Source organism: Drosophila mojavensis, unplaced genomic scaffold, assembly GCF_018153725.1.
Source record: "Drosophila mojavensis isolate 15081-1352.22 unplaced genomic scaffold, ASM1815372v1 contig_81, whole genome shotgun sequence".
NCBI classification, from domain to species: Eukaryota; Metazoa; Arthropoda; class Insecta; order Diptera; family Drosophilidae; genus Drosophila; species Drosophila mojavensis.
Genome location: NW_025318907.1, coordinates 5,176,088 through 5,197,179, shown reverse-complemented (window position 1 = coordinate 5,197,179; position 21,092 = coordinate 5,176,088). Strand labels below are relative to the sequence as shown.

Below are 21,092 nucleotides of genomic sequence, written 5' to 3'. Positions count from 1 at the left end.
TAGGCCCATTCATGAATCTATACTACACCGCTTAGAAATGGGAACAATTCACACATAAAACGTTAACACTTCAATTAAGTTCATTATACACATACATAAAAAAAAAAAAAAAAAAAACGTTAAAATGGCTTTTCATTTTATATCAACCATGGAAAAACCGATGCAGCACGTCTCGGTGTTCGATTGGCAAAGTCGGCTTGATCGTCTCCGAAATGTTGCAAATGCCCGACGTGCTGATGCCTTTGCCGACCGTAATTTATCCAGGGTGCTACGCAATGAGTCGCGTATTGAGGGCGAATGGGCCAACTACGCATCGAATCATGCATTGGATTTACGGTAAGCTAATCGACGCACTTGACCTGCCGCTGCCAGGTGCTAAGATAACATTTGTTTTCGCGCAGCATTTTTGAGATTAAGACATGGCATGAGTTAATCACCAAATCGTTTGATCGCATGGTGAAGGAAGTCGATCTGCTGGTAAAGGAAAGGGCGGCAGCAGAGACAGACTTGGAGTGGCAGGCTGGTCCTGTAGCTGTCATCAGAGAGTTGTTGTTCATCCGCGATGATCGCAACGAATCAGAGCTATCAGCCGATTCCGTCAGCACAGAGCTACATAATCAATTTTTTATATTAGAGAACAATCATCAGTTGCTGGCAAGGCTCATCCAAACCGCATGGGAAAAGCTGGCGCGTCTTGACGTGGTGCGCTTCAAGGTGGAGCAAGAGCTGAAGAATAAAATGGAAACCGTTGAAATTGACACAGCACAGCGGTCTCTGACTTGCAAGTCGAACGCTATTTCCTTCAAGCTGGACGCCTTGCGGGACCCCAAAGAGTAAGTGTGGCTTCCGTTCGATTCGATGCGATGTCTAATTGTGCTCCTTACAGGTCCCGTTCCTATGAGAATTGGCTGGAGTCTACTAAAAATTTAAAGCAAATGGTAGATAATGAAGTAGAAGAAACAGTCGGCATACGGGAATCACTTAACGTGTGTCGCAACAAGGCTCTCAGCATTTTGAAAGGCCAGGACCAGTATACGGAATTCTATATACGTAATCGTATTTTTCAAACCCAACAGGCTTACAACGAGCTCAATTGGCAGCGCTCGAAATTGGTAGAAGACATTAGGGCATTAACGTGCGAGATACAAGATATGGAGGATGCGTTGCTTGAAAATACAAACGCGCTGAAGTTGGCCGAGACACGTTTGGAAAATCGTAACCAGCGCAACATCACAGAACTATGTTTAGACGAAGCATACGATTCCCTATGTCTGGAGGCTGAAAAATTAAGGGAGATCCGGCGTTGTCTTATGAGAAAGCTCGATGAATCAAAAGCCAATTTGAATCTGATATCAGATCATACAAATAAGATCGACCTTGATATCGGTAAAAAGGAGCACAGTATTATGATTGACACAAAGGCACTCGAGGTGTGCAGAGCCTTCAAGGTAAAGGATGGTGGCATTCCCGAGCACAATCCATTTGCCCAAACAGATTTAAACATTGAACTGACACACGCAGAGGACATTACAGAAAAGAACTGAGCAGCTCACTAAGTGTTTTCCATTTATTCTACTTATCAATAAAATACCGGCATAAATAAATATATGCTCGTTTCCATTTAGGTCCTCCGAGTCGCCAATATATTGTATAGAGAATATGCTTCGCTTTTAACGCCTAGCAACTGTTCTATATGCTATCGTTGCCATTAACAATAGTCGACAAGCTAAGCCTAACTGATCTAGTAGCCACAGCATAAACAAAATAGAACTCGTACAAGGCGTAGCTTAAAAATATAATATATTCATTCCCGTCGCGGACATCATAAAGAACACTAACAAAATCAAACCCAAACATAAGAAAATATATAAAACATATACGAAAATACACACTATCATACACAAACTATCTACATTACATTATAAGAATAGATATACAAATTGTTAAACACAGATACACATTACATACGCCAAGATGTCGTTCAAATCGGTGGTCACCATGGAAAAGCCCCTGGCGCACATCTCGCTGGCCGACTGGAAGTACCGCGTCGGCTGTCTCAGCAGAGTGGCCAATGCTCGACTAGCAGATACCGCGGTCATACGCAGAACGTCTCGCATATTGCAAAACGAGACGCAGATCGAGCAGAAATGGGCGACCCATGACTCGAACCAAGCAATGGCTGAGCGGTAAGTGGAACGAGATGTTGCGAATCTGGCGAGACTTTAAGATTTCCTTATAAATATTTTCAGCATTGCCGAACTGGATAACTGGTATGCAATCATTTCGAGGTCGGCCGAAAGGATCGATAACGAGATCAAGCTATTGCAGATGGAGAAGACTTTGACCGAGCGCGAATTGGATGCGCTCGCTGAGCCCATCGCTGTGATCAGCGACATGATCTCCAGCCGAGATAGTCGACTCGGCTCCGAGATGACGTACGATGAGCCGGATACGGAGATAAAAAACGAGCTGATCATCATGGAGAACAATCAGGAATTGTTGGCAAAATGTTGTAAGACGGCTTGGGAGAAGATGAACGTGCTTGCCGATGTACGCACCAAGATAAACATTGAGCTTGAAGATAAAACAGAGGCAGCCCTCTTGGATAAGGCGCAGCGAGAGCTAGATTCGAATTCAACTTATATATCCCATAAGCCGGATCCGAGGCGTTTGCCCAAAAAGTGAGCAGTATTTCAAATTATTCAGGTTCAAACCTAATTCCCTACTTCTTCTTTTCAGCTTTTACTCTTACCAGAGCTGGTTGGATCATACCAAGAGCATTAAGCGCATGGCCGAGAACGAGCTGGCAGACACAACTGCAATGCGGGAATCGCTATTCGTTTGCCGTCAGAAGGCAATTACTCTACTGCAAGCCCAACAGGAGCGCACTGAGTTCATCATCCGGAAACGCATATTCGAGACTCAGCAGGCACGTAACGAGCTGGACTTTCAGCTGACCAAGATGAAAGACGGCATGCAGGCTGCGCTAAAGGATATTGAGGAGTTGGAAAATTCGCTGCAGGAAAAGACAAACAGCTTAAAGCTGGCCGAGACCCGCCTCGAGAATCGTGCACAGCGGCGCAATGCAGAGCTCTGCCTGGATACGCCCTATGACGTGCTTTGTGTAGAGGTGGAGAAACAACTCGAGATCCGTCGTTGTCTTCAGGAAAAAATGGATGAGACTAGAGCGAACTTCAATCTCCTAGGCCAACATACCCAAAAAATTACTGTGGATCTAGAAAAGAAAGATCACGCGCTAATGACCGACAAGCGGACGCTTGCCATAAGGCAGGCATTCAAGGACAGGCAAAAGGGAACGGACGTGATTAATCCGTGTGCTCAAACTGATTATAATATTCAAATCACAAATACCCAGGACATTATTCCCAAGACGTAAATGTGGGCATTGACAATACTCTGAGAGACAGGACCAACAAGCCGAATATGTTTAGACAGCTAGGATCATTATAAATTATCTTTTATACCAATCAAGAACAATCATTGTCAAAGGGATTTACAATTGGAAAATTCAACATTAAGGACGTTCCTTGAATGCTCTCATAAAACTCTTGTACTTTTGTAATGCTTTGACTAATTTCTACTCAATAAATACTACACAGCCCCAACTAGAATGTCATATTGCTTGGTAACACACCGATGGATCAAAAATCCTCATGGTAACCCCTGTATAACTAAAGTTCCGATAAATTTAATTAATAACAACTGTTTATACTCATTCACGAAGTGAAAGGAGTGTATTTGTTTGGGCAATATCTTCAAACCATTTTGCCACAAATATGAAAACTATATACTGGATATATCTACGTCAAATGGAAAAGTGGGAAACCGGTACAAATTATATATAATGCTTTAGGTGAAAGCTTTCAAATCGGAGACATTTAAATAACTGCAAATTCTTTGCTCCTTTACCAATAAAGAATCGACTGATTTTGGACTGTAGTGAGCATTGTGCAGTCGGTAGCGCCCAACGGGGCATTTCCTACTTGTTTAAATATTACATCAATTCTAATGATTGCCTAGCAGCTAGCTTGAACATTTGATACCTTGGTGATCTAGTAGCCATGACATAAACAAAATTCTTTAGCTGTGAAGTACAGAAATTCCATTAGTTTCAGTTGTGAGTTATAGTTGTGAACACGGATTTCGTTTCAATAAAAACTATAGTATAGATATATATATATAAATTTCGAAAGGAATACATACAGTGTACTTAAGATGGCTTTTCAATCGGTGACGACTTTGGAGAAACCAGTGCCGCATCTTTCGCTGGCTGACTGGAATGCACGCGTGGGTCGTCTTCGAACCGTGGCAGATGCTCGACGTGCTGATGCATTCGCTTTGAGGCATTCGGCTCGATCGCTGCGCAACGAGACTCGTATTGAGAGCGAGTGGGCGAACTATGAAACGAACGAGGCTCTGAGGGATCGGTGAGCTGGGAGTGGGGTATTCTATAGGTAGTTTTCTCGTAACTTTTGAATAATTCCACAGCATTGACCAGCTGAATAGCTGGCGCGACATCATATCCAAGACGTTTGATCGCATCGAGCTCGAGATTAAATTACTGCAGGACGAGAAAATATTGACGGAGCGTGAGCTGGACGCGTTGACTGGCCCCATTTCGGTCATAAGTGAGGTGCTCACTATGCGTGACAGTCGCTTGGGCTCGGAGATGACGTACGACGAGCCGGACAACGAGGTCAAGAACGAACTGATGGTATTGGAGAACAATCAGCGATTGTTGGCCGATCGATGCCAAAAGGCATGGGAGAAGCTGTCACGCCTGGAGGACATTCGCTACAAGATTGGCATGGAGATTGAGAACAAGGTTGAGGCGGTGGAGCTGGACTTTTTGCAACTGGCGCTAGATCGTTATTCTTCTAGCTTATCCTATAAACCAGATCCCTTGCGTAATCCCCAAAGGTATGAATATTAATAGAATTGAATTTAATCTAAGCATTAACTGCTCGTATATAATGGACAGCTCCTGTTCATATGATGCTTGGCTGAGTCATGTGAAGCACATGAAGCAGTTGGCCGAGGATGAACTAGCTGATACATCTTCTATACGGGAGGCGCTCTTTGCTTGTCGCGAGAAAGCTCGCAACATGTTGCACGCGCAGGAGGATCGTGCAGAGCACACGATTAGGAAGCGTATTTTCGAGACTCAGCGGGCTCGCAACGAGCTGGAGTGGCAGAAGCTGAAGATGAAGGATGAAATGGACAGTACTGTATGCGAGATAAAGACGCTGGAGGATGCTTTGAACGATAAGTCAGATTCGCTTAAGTTGGCAGAGACGCGCCTGGAAAATCGTGCTCAACGTAGCGGCATGGAGCTGTGCATGGATCATGCCCACGACCTGCTCTGCCAGGAGGTGGAGAAACTGCGTGAAATACGCCGTGTTCTCAAACAGAAGATCGATGATGCTAGGGCTAACTTCAATGCGCTATCGGATCACGCGCAAGCCATCGACGTGGATCTAGAAAACAAACAACATGCGCTGATGACTGACATTCGTGCCTTAGACTTACGCACCCGCCTCAGGGGCGGGGAGTATGGCATCAAATTGAAGAATCCCAATGATCAGATGAATCGCAATATTGTACTTACCCGCATGGAGGACGAGATACCACTGGCTTAAGAACTATTAATGATGTGTATTACCATAACTCGTGTCTAAATTCCTGTACTAAATTTATGTTTGTTTTTATTCACTTTTTTCCCGATTCGCATTTAGCGAAAAGTTGAAATTTAGCTCGCCTAGCAAGGGCCTGAACTGGGTGCTCCAATTCAGGTATTTTTTCTCTGCCGTTGTTTGGTTGATGAAGTGCACGCCCTGACGCACAAACATATCCCACTTGACGTACTGGCCGGTTTCAACGGGCTCCAGGGGTCCGCTGCTTACGATCGACTTGGGGTTCTCATTGGGCGACAGCTGCCAGTCCACCCACAGCGCAATACCATTGCAGTTGCCCTCGCTGCAGAGAGTATAATTACGATTAGTGTATGGGCGACTTATATGATTATATTAGATACCCACGCTGTCAGTTTTATGCTGCCGTGGTTGCTCTGCTCCACACCAAAGTTGGCGAAATCAACGCTGAGCAATTGCTGCGGCTGTGCCAGAGCACGGCATGGATATTCCCATAGAGGTTGCGCCTCGACCTGGGACAAGGCTTGTTCCGCAGAGCGCTAAAATAAATTTGGAAAGCGTTAAAGAACTGCCATGACCGATTCCTTATCTTTCTTACCTGCACCATGTCGTCGAAGAGCCTCAGGTCGAAGCCTTCGCAGCTAACAATGGGCGCACGTATCTTATGCAGATCCAGAAACTCTACAGGCAGCGCGAAAATGCGAGCTGCACACGGCGATATCTCTACATTGGCAGGTAGCTTCTGATGCAGCTGCTCCAGCTGCAGCAACAATGTTCCAAAATAAAAGTTATCCCATGGCAGAATCGAGTTTAAGAAATACGGCTCAGCAAATATGTGTGTAATAGTATCTAGCTCATTGGGCTCCAACTGCTTTAGGCTATCCAAGAACTTCACGTTTTTCAACTGATTGTGTTTGACCACTGACTCGAGCAGACGGCGCGAGAAGCGGTGCGGTTCCAGGCAGTACACGCTGGCGGCACCCAAGGCAGCGCTGGCAAGTCCGAGCAGGCAGCCATCGCCCATTACCAGCACGTGGGCGGATTTCGATTGCACTGCCTGCTCCAGGTAGGCGAGGTAGCGCTTGTTCCTTATGCTTTGGTTCAGCTGGCCGATGCGATTGCGGGTGTAGGTCATGTGCAAGTCACAGGTGCAACTGTGTCTTCTAGCTGGCTTCTCGGGCTGCTCTTTAGTGTGCGTCAAACCAGAGCGAATACTCATCATGGTAGCATCGCAGCCAGAACTCTTCGCCAGCGTCATGCAGATGAAGCGCCTTAGGTATGTAGTAGATGGCCTGCATCCAGTGATCCCGCCAAGGCACAATGTTTGCAAGCGGTCGCTGTTTGTCTTTGCAGGTTGCCTTCAATTGCTCCAGTTCCGGATGAGCCCAATAGGGCGCACAGCTCAGAAGTTGCTCGCCGGCATCATCCAGCTCAATTTGCCACCAATAGAAAACCAATTCAACGCTACCCGGCCTGCTGAGCTGAACACGAACGACATTCTCTCGCATTAGCTCGAGCGGCTGCTTGCGCTGGAAGTCAAAGTGGAAGATCTGCGTGGGTTCGGAGAGCACGTGAAATGAGTGCGGCGGCAGTTGGGAGAGCTGCACATCGTGGAGCGCTGCCTCGCCGCTGCATTGCAGCAACTGTGTGGGCGGTCGCAGCAATATGTCGCCATCCAGATCAGGCAGAATCTTTAGGCTGTTCCATTGTGACGCCAGTGGCGATTGCGCTACCTGAGCATAGCACGTCGCCCGCGCGGGTATACACAGCGCATCGTCAGTTAAGAGCTCCTCGTGTGCATGATTGTAAATTCCAATGGCACCTTCGCCAATTAGTTCCGTGTCCAGCAGCTCGGCTACCAGCAAATTAGCTCTGTGCGGCATATCGACGCCCATGACTATGTCTGTGGACCGTTTCCGTATGAGCCGCACATGAGCGGCATCATTGGCTGCCAGAATACGTGCTGCACAGTTGGCCATAGGCACGAATGCCTCACAGGCTGTCACTGTATCGGCACCAGCACGGAGCGCCATCATGGCCAGAATTCCAGTTCCCGTGCCAATGTCCAGCACATGAACTTGTTTACCAGCCTGACGCATCCCTGCGATTGTTTTCCGTATAGCCGCATCGTACTTCTGGTTGCGCTCCCAGTCGTGCAGCATATCACCAAAGCCGGCATTTGCCACCTCCTGATGATAATCATAGTCATCGCCGCGCTCTTGCCATGTGTTTTGTCCAGTCATTGGGTTGATGACTTGTGCGAAGCTGGCCATGAATCGTATATTCTTCACTGTCAAATGTCGTAGAGCTTTCTGCATCGATAATAGAATACGTATTATTTATAATATAAGACATATATTTGTGTATTTAAATTTGAAAAATATTTACACACGGGTATTCTGCGTACTTGTCACATTTTCATCTGCAACAGGCTGTTACCATAACAGAAATGTTAAAGTTAACATGCTAATCGGTTCGTGCCGTGAATATCGATATATCTGTAAATTTCGTGCTCTAGTTTGAATTATTCAACATTCTTAACGGCGAATAATCACTAGCATTAACAGTTGTATGCTTACTGATTAAATGCTATAAAAAACAGTTAGGCTAAAATGATAAAAAATTAAACATTTGCATTTAAAATTAATTTTATTAGAAAATATAAAAACATATAATATTAAAGCATTAAAATTAGATATTTATTTTAGAACTGTTTATCAAGCCGACGTCGGACACCTGACATAAGCTTAGCTCGTTGCTCCAAGTTCAGATACTTCAGTCCACGTATGTGGTGAATAGGCGTCCGAGCTATTTGTCCATAGCTCACATCGTGTTCTGCATCGGTCCAGCTGGATAATCTTTCAATCGAATAGTACTTTGTGTTATAAGAGGCAATGGCAACAGCAATTGGCGTGTGAATATTCAATCCATTATCCTCAACTGGCCAACAACTGAAAATATACTCAATTATGGTAAGCCCGAGTATGAACAGTATAACGTAGCTTGTTTCTAGCTGCATAAATGCTAGTGGACTTTCCATTGTATGCGATATGTTTATAGTTCGGATTCCACAAAGCGACTAACGTTAAGAAGGCTAGATTTAGACCTTTTATACAAAGTACAGGTAGTAAACTTGCTGCAGGCTTCGGGAGATGAGGCAGGCAGGATGGCTGAGGTAGCTGCGCTACCTGTAAAATAGATCGACAAGTGTAAACACGATCATAAAATCCTAATCTGCTTGTTTTGATTGCGGCTTGTGCATTGAAAGGCAAGAGAAAAAGTACATCTCTCTAACAATATTTTTAAGAGCAATGGGAACTTTTTAAGCTGATTACTATTCATGCTGATAAGCGTTGGGATCTGCTATAAAGCACTCGAAATGCTCAAATATTTCAGTTGTGTAGAAATCATCATTGAGAACTAGCTGCAAGTATGCAGCCAATAAATATTTGCATAATATTTTTATTTACTTACATATCAATTGCCACGTGCGAAGATGCTTTTGCGAAAATTGGAAATTTATCAATTAAATATGGTAATCAAACAGAAATACATTTTGCAATTAAAGATTCAAATGGAATGACGCTGCAAGCGCAGCTCGAAGCGCTGAAGTAAGAATATCTCAAATTGATTTTGTTGCAATCTAGCTTAATAAGCATGTATATACATATGTATTTATGTGAATATTTGTATACGTTTTTCAGACTAGAGCAGAGAAGCCTATTTGCCGAACTTACATCGAAACTTGATAAATTTATAGCAGACAACTGGCTGCCTTCCCAGTTTCCAAATGACTGTGCCAAAGCAACGGCAGTGAGTCGTTCTAGTGGAGTTTATCAGATTGTTATTCCGGACTACAGTATCCATCCGTTCCTAGTCAGATGTGATGAGCATACACAAAATGGCGGTTGGACCGTCATCCTGAACCGTGAGGATGGAAGCGTTAATTTCTTTCGCTATTGGAAAGACTATAAGAACGGCTTTGGCAATGTCAATGGTGAGTTCTTTATAGGCCTGGAAAAGCTGCATCTTCTGACCAAGGAGATGGACCAGGAACTGCTTATCGTCATGGAAGACTTTCAACGCAAACAGAAATATGCAAAGTACAATCTATTCGTCGTCGGCAATGAGGATAACTTATATGCCTTGCAAGAGCTGGGCGAATACTCTGGAGATGCTGGGGACTCCTTGACTGGACATCTTGGCCAGTACTTTTCAGCACGCGATCGGGATAACGATAAGTATGAGAAAAACTGTGCAGAAATTTACACTGGCGGATGGTGGTACAGCAAATGTCACTCAAGGTTTGTATTTGCTATCTGAAAATGGAGTTCATATATATATATATATTTTTATATATTTTCGTTCATAGCAATCTAATGGGAAAATATAATGATACCACTCATGGAAAGGGTATCAATTGGTTGTTATTTTCGGGTCATACTGCATCGCTTAAAAGCGTGCAAATGATGATAAGACCCGTGACATGAACTGAAATGGGGAATGATCTCTTATTTGATGATTCATTATTAAACAAAATTTTGTATATATATTGTTTTTAATAAGAGAGATAGACGATTTTTTCATTGGCTTTTTAAAAAATATATTAAGTGTCTCTTTGAATTCCTTATCAGTACTGAGTGGTTCATATATGTATATATTTTTATTCATGCATTTATCGCACAGTTGGTTTAGTCTTGACTGCTCTATGCTCAATTAATATACGTATTTCGTTTCAACATAGTGAATATATTTTTATACCCTGAACCCATTGAAAATGGGAAATCAGGGTATAATGGTTTTGTGAAAAAGTATGTAACGGGCAGAAGGAGGCGTGGCAGACCCCACAAAGTATATATATTCTTGATCAGCGCGACGAGCTGAGTCGATATAGCCCTGTCCGTCTGTCCGTCCGTATGAGTGCGTCGATCTCAGAAGTTATAAGAGCTAGAGAGCTGAAATTTGGCATGCATACTCGTGTGTACCATACGCAGTACGAGTTTGCTTTATTTTTCGATAAATCGTTCGATAACTTTTTTATCGAGAATAATCGAAAAATTGATTTTGTTTTTTCAGCCTAATTTGAACATTTTTAGACCTGGAGTCTTCAAATTTGCGTTGTATATAAAGTTAATGGATATAAAGATTTTGTAATTTACAGATTTTGGATACCACGCCCCCTTCGCCCCCAATTTGTAAAAAACGCATTTCAAGTACTAGAGACTTGGGCTTTGGAATGTACACACATATTTACCATATAATTACGTTTTGAAAGTTAGATCTTACGTCTACAAAAGAAATTATTCAACAAATAAATTCTCATAATATTGCCCACACTGCAGCGCAGCCCAAGCGCAGTCGCTGCTTACTGCGCAGTTAGCAGAGCGCAGGCTTATGTAAGCGTGTGGATGCATGTGTATGTATGTGTGCATAAAAGTGCAGAATGATTAGAATATCAGCTTAGAGGGTTCAGGGTATCTCCTAGTCGAGCAGTCTCGACTAGAGCCTTCTTACTTGTTTATTTTTATTGTTAAGCATATGTTCGAATCTCTACATCTGTTTATAGTTTATATGAAGTTTCTAATAGTGGAATATAAGAATGCAGCCTGATGCTAAATAAAAATTCGAAAACTAAATAATAACAATTGGAAAAAAAAATATATTTACTCCAAGTATTTCCCCTTAGTATTCACTCCTAGTAATTACTCTAAATATTGTACTTCCTCTAAGTATTTCATCCAAATTTTTCTTTTAAATATTTCCTCCAAGTTTCCGTTTAGTATTCACTCTAAGTATTTCCTTTAAGTATTTTCTTCAGATATTTCTTCCATCTTTAATGCTTAGTTGAACGATCTACACTTCACTTAACTTTACCACACTACACGATCCCCACCAACTGCTGTCAAATTCGTGCTCAAATGTTGAGCCCGGCGCTTTAACTGACCAATGGGAGCACTCTCTGCTCTGGCTTCGTTGTACTTAAATATAAATACCAAATGAATATTGCTGTATATATGTTGACAACTTAAATGATTTCTGTAGTTGTTCTTTTTGGTTAGGGAGAGAGGCGATATAGACAGGGAGAGAGACAGAGAGGCAGACCTGCAGACATACATATGAATAGATATATAGGCGAACAAAAAAAAAACTAAATTAGGATTACCTAATTACACTGTCTCTATTGGAAATTTCTTGTCCTATGTTAACCATTTTATATTTTCATAACATTTCTTTAGAAGGAAATACTTATTTTTGTGGCGCTTATCAGAGAGAGTTATTTGAAAACGTCGATTGTCTGACATGGTTTTTGGTTGTAGAACGAGTATTATTGAGTTGAATACGCCCGATTGCAAGGTTTTCCATGGTTAAATCAATATGCAAAGCTCTTTCATTGTAAAGGGCACAACAGGTCATATGCAATTCGTTTAAGGATTCGCAATGACCCTTAACGCTCCTGCAATTTGCACGATTTGAGTGAACCTTTGACCTATTGGCTTCTCCACCCTGAGCAGCCATTAATAGTTTTTCTATTTTCTTTTGTACTGTTGGCAGTGAAATGAGGGAAACGCTAAGAAATTGCTATTGTGGAAATTTTACGCTCACGTCTCGCCGCGACAAATACATATAGTTGCATTGAGCAAAGGGAGGGGAGCTCAACAGGGGTACAGGAGCGCTGCAGGGGCCAATAATTTCCTGCTCGATAATTTCCAAATGAATGCGTTCCGCAAATAAATTCTCCTTTGACAGCGGCAAAGCGTTGAAATTTTAAAACGAAATCACGTTTTGCTGTTGCATACTTTTTGGCGTATGCACATCTGCTCAGCATGTACGTGCGAAAAGTTGTGTTAAGCTCACACACACACACACACACACACGCACAAAAACTTATTTACATACTGTGCATAGACACACACAGATACATACATACGACCATATGTCCATATGCATATTGGACTGAGACACAGATGAGCCACGATGTTGCATAAATAAAATCAAATAAAATAAATCATAACATAATTTTCGCAACAAATTCCTTTTGCAAATCTAATGCTTCTTTGCTTATCGAACGTGTCCAAATTGGATTTGTAAATAATTGCAAATCTATTTTAAAGTTTTCTTACCTTTTTTTTTTGTTCATTTGTTTTCAACACCAAAGCTACCATTTACAAGATTATAATTATCCTCACTTTTTCATTTGTGGAATTGTCCTATGGTCACAGAAGTCATACACACAGACAGATTGGCAACGCATCCCAATCAGCTTGTATCTAATCTGACTTTCAAACAAACAAAACAACAGACGTACATACATAAGCTTGACGTAGCCCGCGTGTAAGTCTGATGAGCTTAGAGGAAAATAGAATAAGAAATAAATAAGTCTCGATTTAATATGTATCCATGCAATGGTTTATAGGCTGAGTTACTAGGATACTATAGAATCTGAGGTGATAGACTTGAACAAAGTCGGTAAATAAAAACTCTAAAGTAAGAAAATAAACTTAGTATTTTTGCTAATCTACGTAGGCTTACATGATTTGATGAAGTTTACGTAATAGCCATGATTAACTAAGGGTTTGACTCGACAAAATCTCATTTGAAATATGAAGAGCATTAAATCATAGTAATTACATCTGTTTGCCTATTCCTGAAAAAAAAAAAGAAAAAAATAGAACATTATTTTAAAATATTATAATATTATTTTAGAAATCCAATTTGGTATTCCGAAGTTCTATGCTTTCGTTTAGAGATCATTTCAAAGTTAAATTATATATTCAAGAAATCTCATCGTTAAATATCTATCCAAAAAGGAATATTGCGAATTTTTAGACAAGATCATCTCGATAGCTTGACGTCGTACAGGTTATATGGGTTCAGATATAGATTTAGTCATGCCAAAGAGCAAGTTTAGCAAAAACACGTTAGCTTGAGTGGAACGGGCTTAGTTCAAATTTGCTGTGGCGTTAGGAGCTGGTAGTGTTGCCATTTCTTCAGAGCCTCAACAAGCTAGCTATCTTACTTAGCAAGTAATGTCATGAAATAACTGTAATTGTGTATAGAATAATCTAGTGAAAAGTTTGGTCACAGTAAATTTATAATTTACAAAAAAAAAAAATAGCCAAATGGTAACTAACGGAGGAAAACGCCAAATTGGCATCCCTAGCAGCTAGTTCGCTTCTATCATAAACTAGATCATTCTTAGTTTATATTGTTCTATGTATATCTATTAGGCTGTTTTTGCATGCAGTATTAAAACTTTCTTTTCACACTGATTTAATGACTTAATGTGTGAAGAGGTTTAAACAAATCGTATCTCTCGATAGCATTGAGCGAGTGCGTACTTAACAGAATGGCAAAGCATTGCAATTGTAGTGAAATCCATTTAAATTAGCATCCACATGTCAACACAATTATGTTGGATAACAACGAGTACGATTTATGTGCACGTGAAGAGAGCGCAAGTTATACAATGCAGACACACACACACACACAAGCATACACAGACACACACACACATGCACGTACCGGATACGGTGCTGTTGGGTGGTAGGCGTGGCCCGGAGCTTGGCAATTGTCAAAATTGCCGCCATAATTCACGTGTTGCCAGCAACAGAAACAGAAACAACAACAACAACAACAACAAAGTCGTCATCATTCAATTGAAGCAAATGCTCAAAATGCAAATTACGCAATGATTTACATTCCGATTGACATATTTTAGGCGAACTGTTTGTAGGCCCCATCCACTCATGCACTGGCCGCTCCACCCTTTGCTTGTTGCCTCCTGCTCCGCTCGTTATTCAAAAATATCGCCCAACATCTTATCAATCCCAAAAATTGATGTTCATGACGTGCGCTGACAGGCAAATGCGTGCACGGCGTCTAGATGAATATTGAGCCAGCTGAACTGAATCAGCCTTTAAATTTCAGTCTGCCCTGGGCGGTGCCACGCCTCCGGGAGAGCTTAGTGGCTGTCTCTGTCCAGGCTTTTGTCCCTGGCCAGGCAGTCATCATTAGTTGCGGTTTCTTATTGGCGTTGCGCCCAGAGCATCACAGTCAGGCAGCTTAAAATGCTGAAAGCACATGTACACGGCAATACCCTGGACGCATTGAGAGTGGCTCAATAAGGTATATGTGATAGATAAGGTATATGAAAATAGATAAATTCATGAGATTTTACAATCGAAATATAATTTTTTTTATTTATATTTGCGTTTTATATAAAATATATTATAATTTTACATCATATTTATTTATATTAAAATTTATTTATATTATAAGTATACATTATAATTAATATAAAACAGAGGTTAGCTATTACTTTCGAACTGAGGTATTTATAACTTTTGCATTTATTATGTTTTATTTATTTATCTTATTTTTAAGCATTACTTTTATATTTATATTTTTATTTTTTTGTTTATTTATTTTTTTTAAGAAAGCGTGGGAGAAACCATGATTCGACTTAACTAATACATATAAACCAATTAATTAATGGATACATTGACCTTTGATTATTTTATATATACACATGTATATATAATGTATTGGTATAACATGATAAACTCATCATTGATTTTTAAAACTTATTTTGAGTAATTTGTGTGTGTTTGTTTCTTAACATTTTTGTGTTGGACATCCAGACATGAGTATTGTTATCAATATGATGCTCATGATAAGTTTACTTTTTGTTGATAATTTAGACTATTATTTTATTATTGGATATGTGTATAATTGTATTTATTTTGTCTATTGAAAATCCCATCGAAATGCCATTGTTCATTCAGCATGAGCTTTACTTAACTTATCTTGGCGTCGAATTTGAGAGTTCTCTTCGGGCATGCACTGGCACTCCCGCTTCGCACTAACTTCTGGCTTCTCATTTTATGAAATTTTGAAAGGCGAGCTGCTGCCACTTGAATGTGAATGCCAAGAATGCTGGCCAATACAATGAGCGACCTGACGGCCCTCAACGGCCAACGCCAACGCCAGCGTCGCGCAGCTTTCAATGGCACACAGCTGGGCGGAAAGGTCTCTAGCTGGATTTGGTCATCAATGCAGCTCGGAGTCAAGCGTAAGAGCATTCTGAATTCTGAACAGCTTGACTTGCATTTTGCCCTGTCCGCCACATAAATTGCAAAATAACAATATGGCAGGCATTCAGGCGCACAGCGAATCATAGTGAATGCGTTATGGACATATGTGTGTGTGTGTGTGCGTGTGTGCGTGTGTGCTTGTCCTGGACACGGATAAACTTTTGGCCGGCCACGGCAATAAGAGATGACAGGCCAAAAAGTTTTAATGACGCCGCCAAAGTCGTTGAACCAAACTTGCGTCTCTGCAGCCGGGCATCAATAAAAAGTCCCCAGCTGCATAAGTTTGCATAAGACACAACAGTTGAGTCCACTCAACTGTTCAGACTGCTTGCGGACAGCAAGCAAAAAAGTAAAAGAAGGAGAGAGAAAAGAATCAAGATGAAAATATGAAGCAGAAATGGCAAATCTATTTGCCATATTACAAGCCCAGTTGGAACCTGGCCAAAACACAAAGCCCAGCAAAAGCAGGCCAGATGCTGGCTGCAGGGATAATGCTGCACTTCTTTCGGCAAGTGCTCACACGTCTTCGGCTCGTTGTGCTCCTTATTGTTGTTATTTCCCCCTCTTGGCTTGAAACGAAAGTGGGGCAAAGTGAAAGTTCATCTTGGCCGTCGGCGGCTGCAGCAAAACTTTTATATTTTTTTCTCTCACTTTAAATATGTTTGCGGATTGTTCATGAAAAGTTGCTTACTAAATGCACTCACTCACATACACTCCCACACACACACATACAGTGGCACTGGCTGTTTTGTTTTCAAGTGCAAAACTTGACACCAACTTATGATGGAATTCCATTCCAAGCCACGCCAGCAATGCCGATGCCTAAAAGAAAGCATCCAAGTAGTAAAAACTTGCACCAGACAGCCACAAAAATGCGAAACACAAGACAAAAATTCAAGTAGAAAAGCAATTTTAGTTAATGCCAACTGTCTAATTCTCGCTTTCAAACTAACCAATTCTTAAAGACCAAAGAATTTTCAGAAAATGTATAAAGATCATTTATACTAACTGGTTCTATATCTGTCTATAAAAGAGTACTCTAGCAAACTAGTACATAAAACCAATATACTCTTTGCCTTATGTGCGAGCATTAAAGCAGAGTCTGAGCTGTAGCATGAACCGAGTCCCTTATTATGTAGATAAACAAAACCAAATCAGTCGATTTTATGCGATTCAAAATTTATAGTTAGTTAACTTTGTTCACTTTGCTTAGTTAAAAAAAAAAATTAGTAATGGAGGCAGTTGCTTAGTCTAGCATTCACTTTATTTAGAAAGCTTAAATTAGGTACAATAAACTGGAGTCAACTTGAAGAATCTAGCGGCCGTAGAAGCCACCGAAGCCGCCACCGGTGGACGCTGCTGAGGCAGAGGCACTGGCACTGCTGGCGCCACCGCCGTAGCCGCCATAGCCGCCGGGATAGCCGCCTCTGAAGCCGCCATAGCCGCCAGGAAAGCCGCCTCTGAAGCCGCCAAAGCCGCCGGGATAGCCTCCATAGCCGCCGTATCCGCCATAACCGAACTGCGGCAACGCCTCCAGCACGCCAAAGAGCGCGATTATCACCACGAGGAAAATACTAACAGCTCGCATTGTGTGTGGGTCCGATCTCAAACGAATCTACTTGGAAATGTGCGTGTCCGCCTCGAGCAGTGGCCCATTTTATACAAAAGATCGGCTGAGAACTGGATGTGTGATTCAAACTTTATTCTAATTAGCCGATTTAGGCCGCGTTTAAGAACCGGTCTGAGGTTAGGGCTTCGCTCTGCGTTCAAGCTGACTTGTCTTTGGGAATCACAGTGTCTACTCTGCTTTGTTTGCTTTTTTATTATTTATATATTATTTTTGTTTTTGCTCTTTTTTTCATAATGTATTCGATTACGTTTTGCTCGTTTTTGTTTATCACATTCACAGGTGGCACAAAAAAAAAATAGCTTAGTTTGTAAACAAATGTTAATCAACCCATCAATCGGGTTTCTATACATTTCCAATTTCTATTCGGGGTGTTTTTTCTGACGGGTTGACCATAATAAAGGTCAGATACACACTCGAGTGGAAATATGGAAATATCTAAATATGTATGTCGAACAGTAATTCATTCCATGAGTTAGCCTAACCCAAGTTTCAAATGTCAAATTCACTCATATATAGATATTTGATGAATTGCTACGCATCGAATATACAGAGCGCCAGGCTTACATTCCCTTTTGGAAACCTTATACGACAAAATTTGCTGCTATGCATATCCCAGGTGCAATCATTTATTGTCCAGGCGTCTTCTCATCAGATTGGCTTAAGGTATGCACTGGAAATTATACGCAAGCGCTTGAGGACAAGTACTTGTCATTTGATATTTCTAAAAACGATCGTTATACCATATATCGTTTGAGTTACGCTCCAAAAATCTATTTGATTATCTTTGGCTCGGAACTGTTTGATCACTGTATTGGAGTCAATGTTGTCAATAGCAAAGCAATTAACTGCACCTACACAAATGGAGTTCAACGTAGCTTTTCCTTTTTCCGACCTTATATCGAATGCATTGATAATACGTTTGCGTTTACCGGCGATTTATTTACAAGTTGCACAACTGCGGGAACAATCAACAATACATTGCTACCGAGGACAAATCCCATGCTCGAAAATGATTATACGGGGCTGATCTTTCCAGGCGTACTGCAAGAGTTTGCTATGAATAAGACACGCAACAAAGGAACTACCATTGATCAGAATATTTGGCTATTGGCTTTTGTGGCAGTATTTACGCTTATTGCAATCTTTCGAAGAATATTCTTGTTAAAATAGTTGTTCACAAAAACGTTAATAAATAGTGGAGTCACATACAAAGCTTGGTAAGCCAAATAAAGAAATGGTAAGCAGAAGAAGAACCACCAGCTGTGCTGAGCTGAACGAGGCAGATTCCTGGGTTGCCCCGAGCAGTGATTGTTGCGTTAATTCGTAGTACCGAAGACACCGTGTACAATCGAAGAGATTTATTGAATGACTAAGAAAAAATTTGAGCATTATAATCAATCGAGTAGATGATAAAAAATTATCATAGCCAAGAATCCAAAGTCAAGTCATCGAAAATATAGCAAGCTAGGCGAACATGTTAATTCAATTTTAAAACATCAACTGTCAAAATTATTTGATTTGCTCAGCCCTCTTTTTTAGCAGATTGGATTAATTTCCCAACTATTGCTCATATGATTTGATTGTAGAGGAGCATAATTCCATACATCGTTCATTTAACTCGTCAAAAGTCTTTGTCATAAATTTTGGTTCGAAATTGTTGCATTGGAATTTCGCTTAACATTCGTAAAAATAATAATTAGGCATAAAAATAAGCATTTTAGTTTTAAATGTGTTGTAGTTTTTTTTTTTTATAACTATATAGTTGGAAATTTGCAATGTCTAATTGAATGAAGTATCGTCGATTAGAATAGAGCCATGAACTATATTTTTTCAGGTCTTCCATATGATTTATAATCTTGACAGTATTGTCTCCGGCCGGATCACAACAAAACTAGGCAGAATTCGTCATCATTCGAGCACATGCTTGAGTACCACACAAATCTCATCACCCTCGTCATAACATCTATGTATGTATGTGTATGTGTGTTTAAGGAGCTGTCAAGAAGATTGCAACTGCAACTCAAAATGCGGCTGCGCTTCGGGTCGTCTTTCATCTGACAGAACAGAGGGCAATGGAAGTGCCTCCTGTTGTCTTACTCAGTCGGACTGTGTCAGCCCTATGTAGGAGCTCTCACTCGCTTTGATATATGCACATCTGTTTGAATAATTGTTTTTTAACAGAGGCTAAATTATCGTGCAATTACATAAATTGCGTGCACAGCTCCAACTAAACTGAGAGCTCCTCTGTTTATATAGTTTCGATACTGCATAGAAGAGTAATATAAGTATATCGCTTGCAATGTTATTCGGGCACTGATGATGTTGAATGTGGTGATAATTGAAGTTCATGTTCATAAAATTTGAAGGAATTAACATTGATATCTAATACATATTTAATCTAAAAATCTAATCATAGATAAAAAAAATCAGATAAAACTAAAAAGATCAATTTTATAGAACAAATTAGACATCAATATTGGCCGATGAGCGATGAAATGCATCGAGCAAGAGTACATAAAATTATCTTCCAGTACACTAAGAGATCAGTAAGCTTTGTTTCAATATGGTATTAACAGATCTACCGTTAATGGATGGGCGAGCAGGTAGGAAACCAACTTTCGGCTGGTGATTGACATTGAAGCCAAGTCATTGCACCCAGACTAACTCAATGTGATAATGTAGAAATTCACTCCCAGCTGAAATGAGTATATCGGCACTTAGAAGGTATAGGGATAGAAGCGGCATGTTGCTGGAATTTCTTGTACTCCAACTCACTCCCACTCTCTCAATCCCATATTTCTCATCCTGCCTGCATTTCTGCGTTCTTCTCTTACTCTCTATTTCAACTTACATTGTCAGGGTGCTGTTGCCTTGCAACATGTAGCATGTCAGCAAATGTCGTGGCTCGGTTAATTTGCCATCCCTTGGCGTGTCGCCTGCAACTATTTTGCCGCATCGCAATAAGGGACCAAACGCATTTTTTGCCTTTGTGCTGCCTCTCAAGCCATATTGTCATTTGGTAAATATTGTAAAAATGTTGAGACTACACACATACAAACACTCACACACACACACACTCGTTCACACTGATTCCATTTCTCTTACACTTGCTCTTTATGCAAATTAGTTGCAGATAACGCTTACATACCAAACGTTAATTTGCATTTTTGTGGCCTGTCAGGCCGGCATGAGAAAGGAATTTTTATTTACATTTAAACTTTTTCATAGTACTTGTTAACCTTTTGTCTATTAAGCGAATGGCACAGAAGTGAGTATCCGCACACTCGCCGAGGATACCCCCTGAATGTGGTTCTATTGTGGTTTGCTATTATAGGGCATACTTATTATACCCTGAACCCATTGAAGAAGGTAGAATGATTCAATACTAGAGATAAAACTAAGAAAATTTTAAGAATATACTCAATCGATCCTGCGTAGATCGGGTTAGCTTAGGCCAAGTTTTTAACTTCATAATCATAAGAGCCAGCTTACAATTTCCATTCCACTTTCAAGTCCCATCCGAATAAAAATATTTTAAAATGTTTTCCGTAAGTAAAAACGATATGTGCTCCTACATCTATGTACCAGATTGGGTGAAGTTCTGCTCTGATATTTATCCGGACGAGCTCGAACGTAAGTGGAGTGCATATGAGCTGAAAACAGGCAATCCTTATACCATATATGAATTGGCAACGT

At 40.9% G+C, this 21,092-nt stretch overlaps 5 protein-coding genes across 5 annotated transcripts; 4 read left to right on the top strand and 1 right to left on the bottom strand.

Annotated features, from left to right (window-relative positions):
• The first annotated feature begins 7 nt into the window (after positions 1–7).
• LOC6580780 (tektin-2) lies at positions 8–1,604 on the top strand. Its single transcript, XM_002006547.4, has 3 exons — positions 8–336; positions 402–833; positions 887–1,604. The coding sequence occupies exons 1-3, from the start codon at positions 125–127 to the stop codon at positions 1,542–1,544; spliced, it is 1,302 nt and encodes a 433-aa protein (XP_002006583.2). The 5' UTR covers positions 8–124; the 3' UTR covers positions 1,545–1,604.
• Positions 1,605–1,703: 99 nt separating this feature from the next.
• Positions 1,704–3,626, top strand: LOC6580779 (tektin-B1). Its single transcript, XM_002006546.4, has 3 exons — positions 1,704–2,186; positions 2,250–2,681; positions 2,740–3,626. The coding sequence occupies exons 1-3, from the start codon at positions 1,975–1,977 to the stop codon at positions 3,395–3,397; spliced, it is 1,302 nt and encodes a 433-aa protein (XP_002006582.1). The 5' UTR covers positions 1,704–1,974; the 3' UTR covers positions 3,398–3,626.
• A 495-nt stretch (positions 3,627–4,121) lies between these two features.
• LOC6580778 (tektin-2) lies at positions 4,122–5,713 on the top strand. Its single transcript, XM_002006545.4, has 3 exons — positions 4,122–4,448; positions 4,510–4,941; positions 5,003–5,713. Exons 1-3 carry the CDS (start codon positions 4,237–4,239, stop codon positions 5,658–5,660), a joined length of 1,302 nt encoding a protein of 433 aa, XP_002006581.1. The 5' UTR covers positions 4,122–4,236; the 3' UTR covers positions 5,661–5,713.
• LOC6580777 (protein arginine N-methyltransferase 7) lies at positions 5,701–8,134 on the bottom strand. The gene is given in 5 exon segments (XM_015164404.3): positions 5,701–5,997; positions 6,060–6,211; positions 6,271–6,861; positions 6,863–7,984; positions 8,061–8,134. Coding segments are annotated over 4 exon segments (2,097 nt in total). The 5' UTR covers positions 7,946–7,984; positions 8,061–8,134; the 3' UTR covers positions 5,701–5,726.
• A 923-nt stretch (positions 8,135–9,057) lies between these two features.
• LOC6580776 (angiopoietin-related protein 1) lies at positions 9,058–10,295 on the top strand. The gene is made up of 3 exons (XM_002006543.4): positions 9,058–9,283; positions 9,377–9,976; positions 10,045–10,295. Exons 1-3 carry the CDS (start codon positions 9,105–9,107, stop codon positions 10,160–10,162), a joined length of 897 nt encoding a protein of 298 aa, XP_002006579.2. The 5' UTR covers positions 9,058–9,104; the 3' UTR covers positions 10,163–10,295.
• Positions 10,296–21,092: the final 10,797 nt, after the last annotated feature.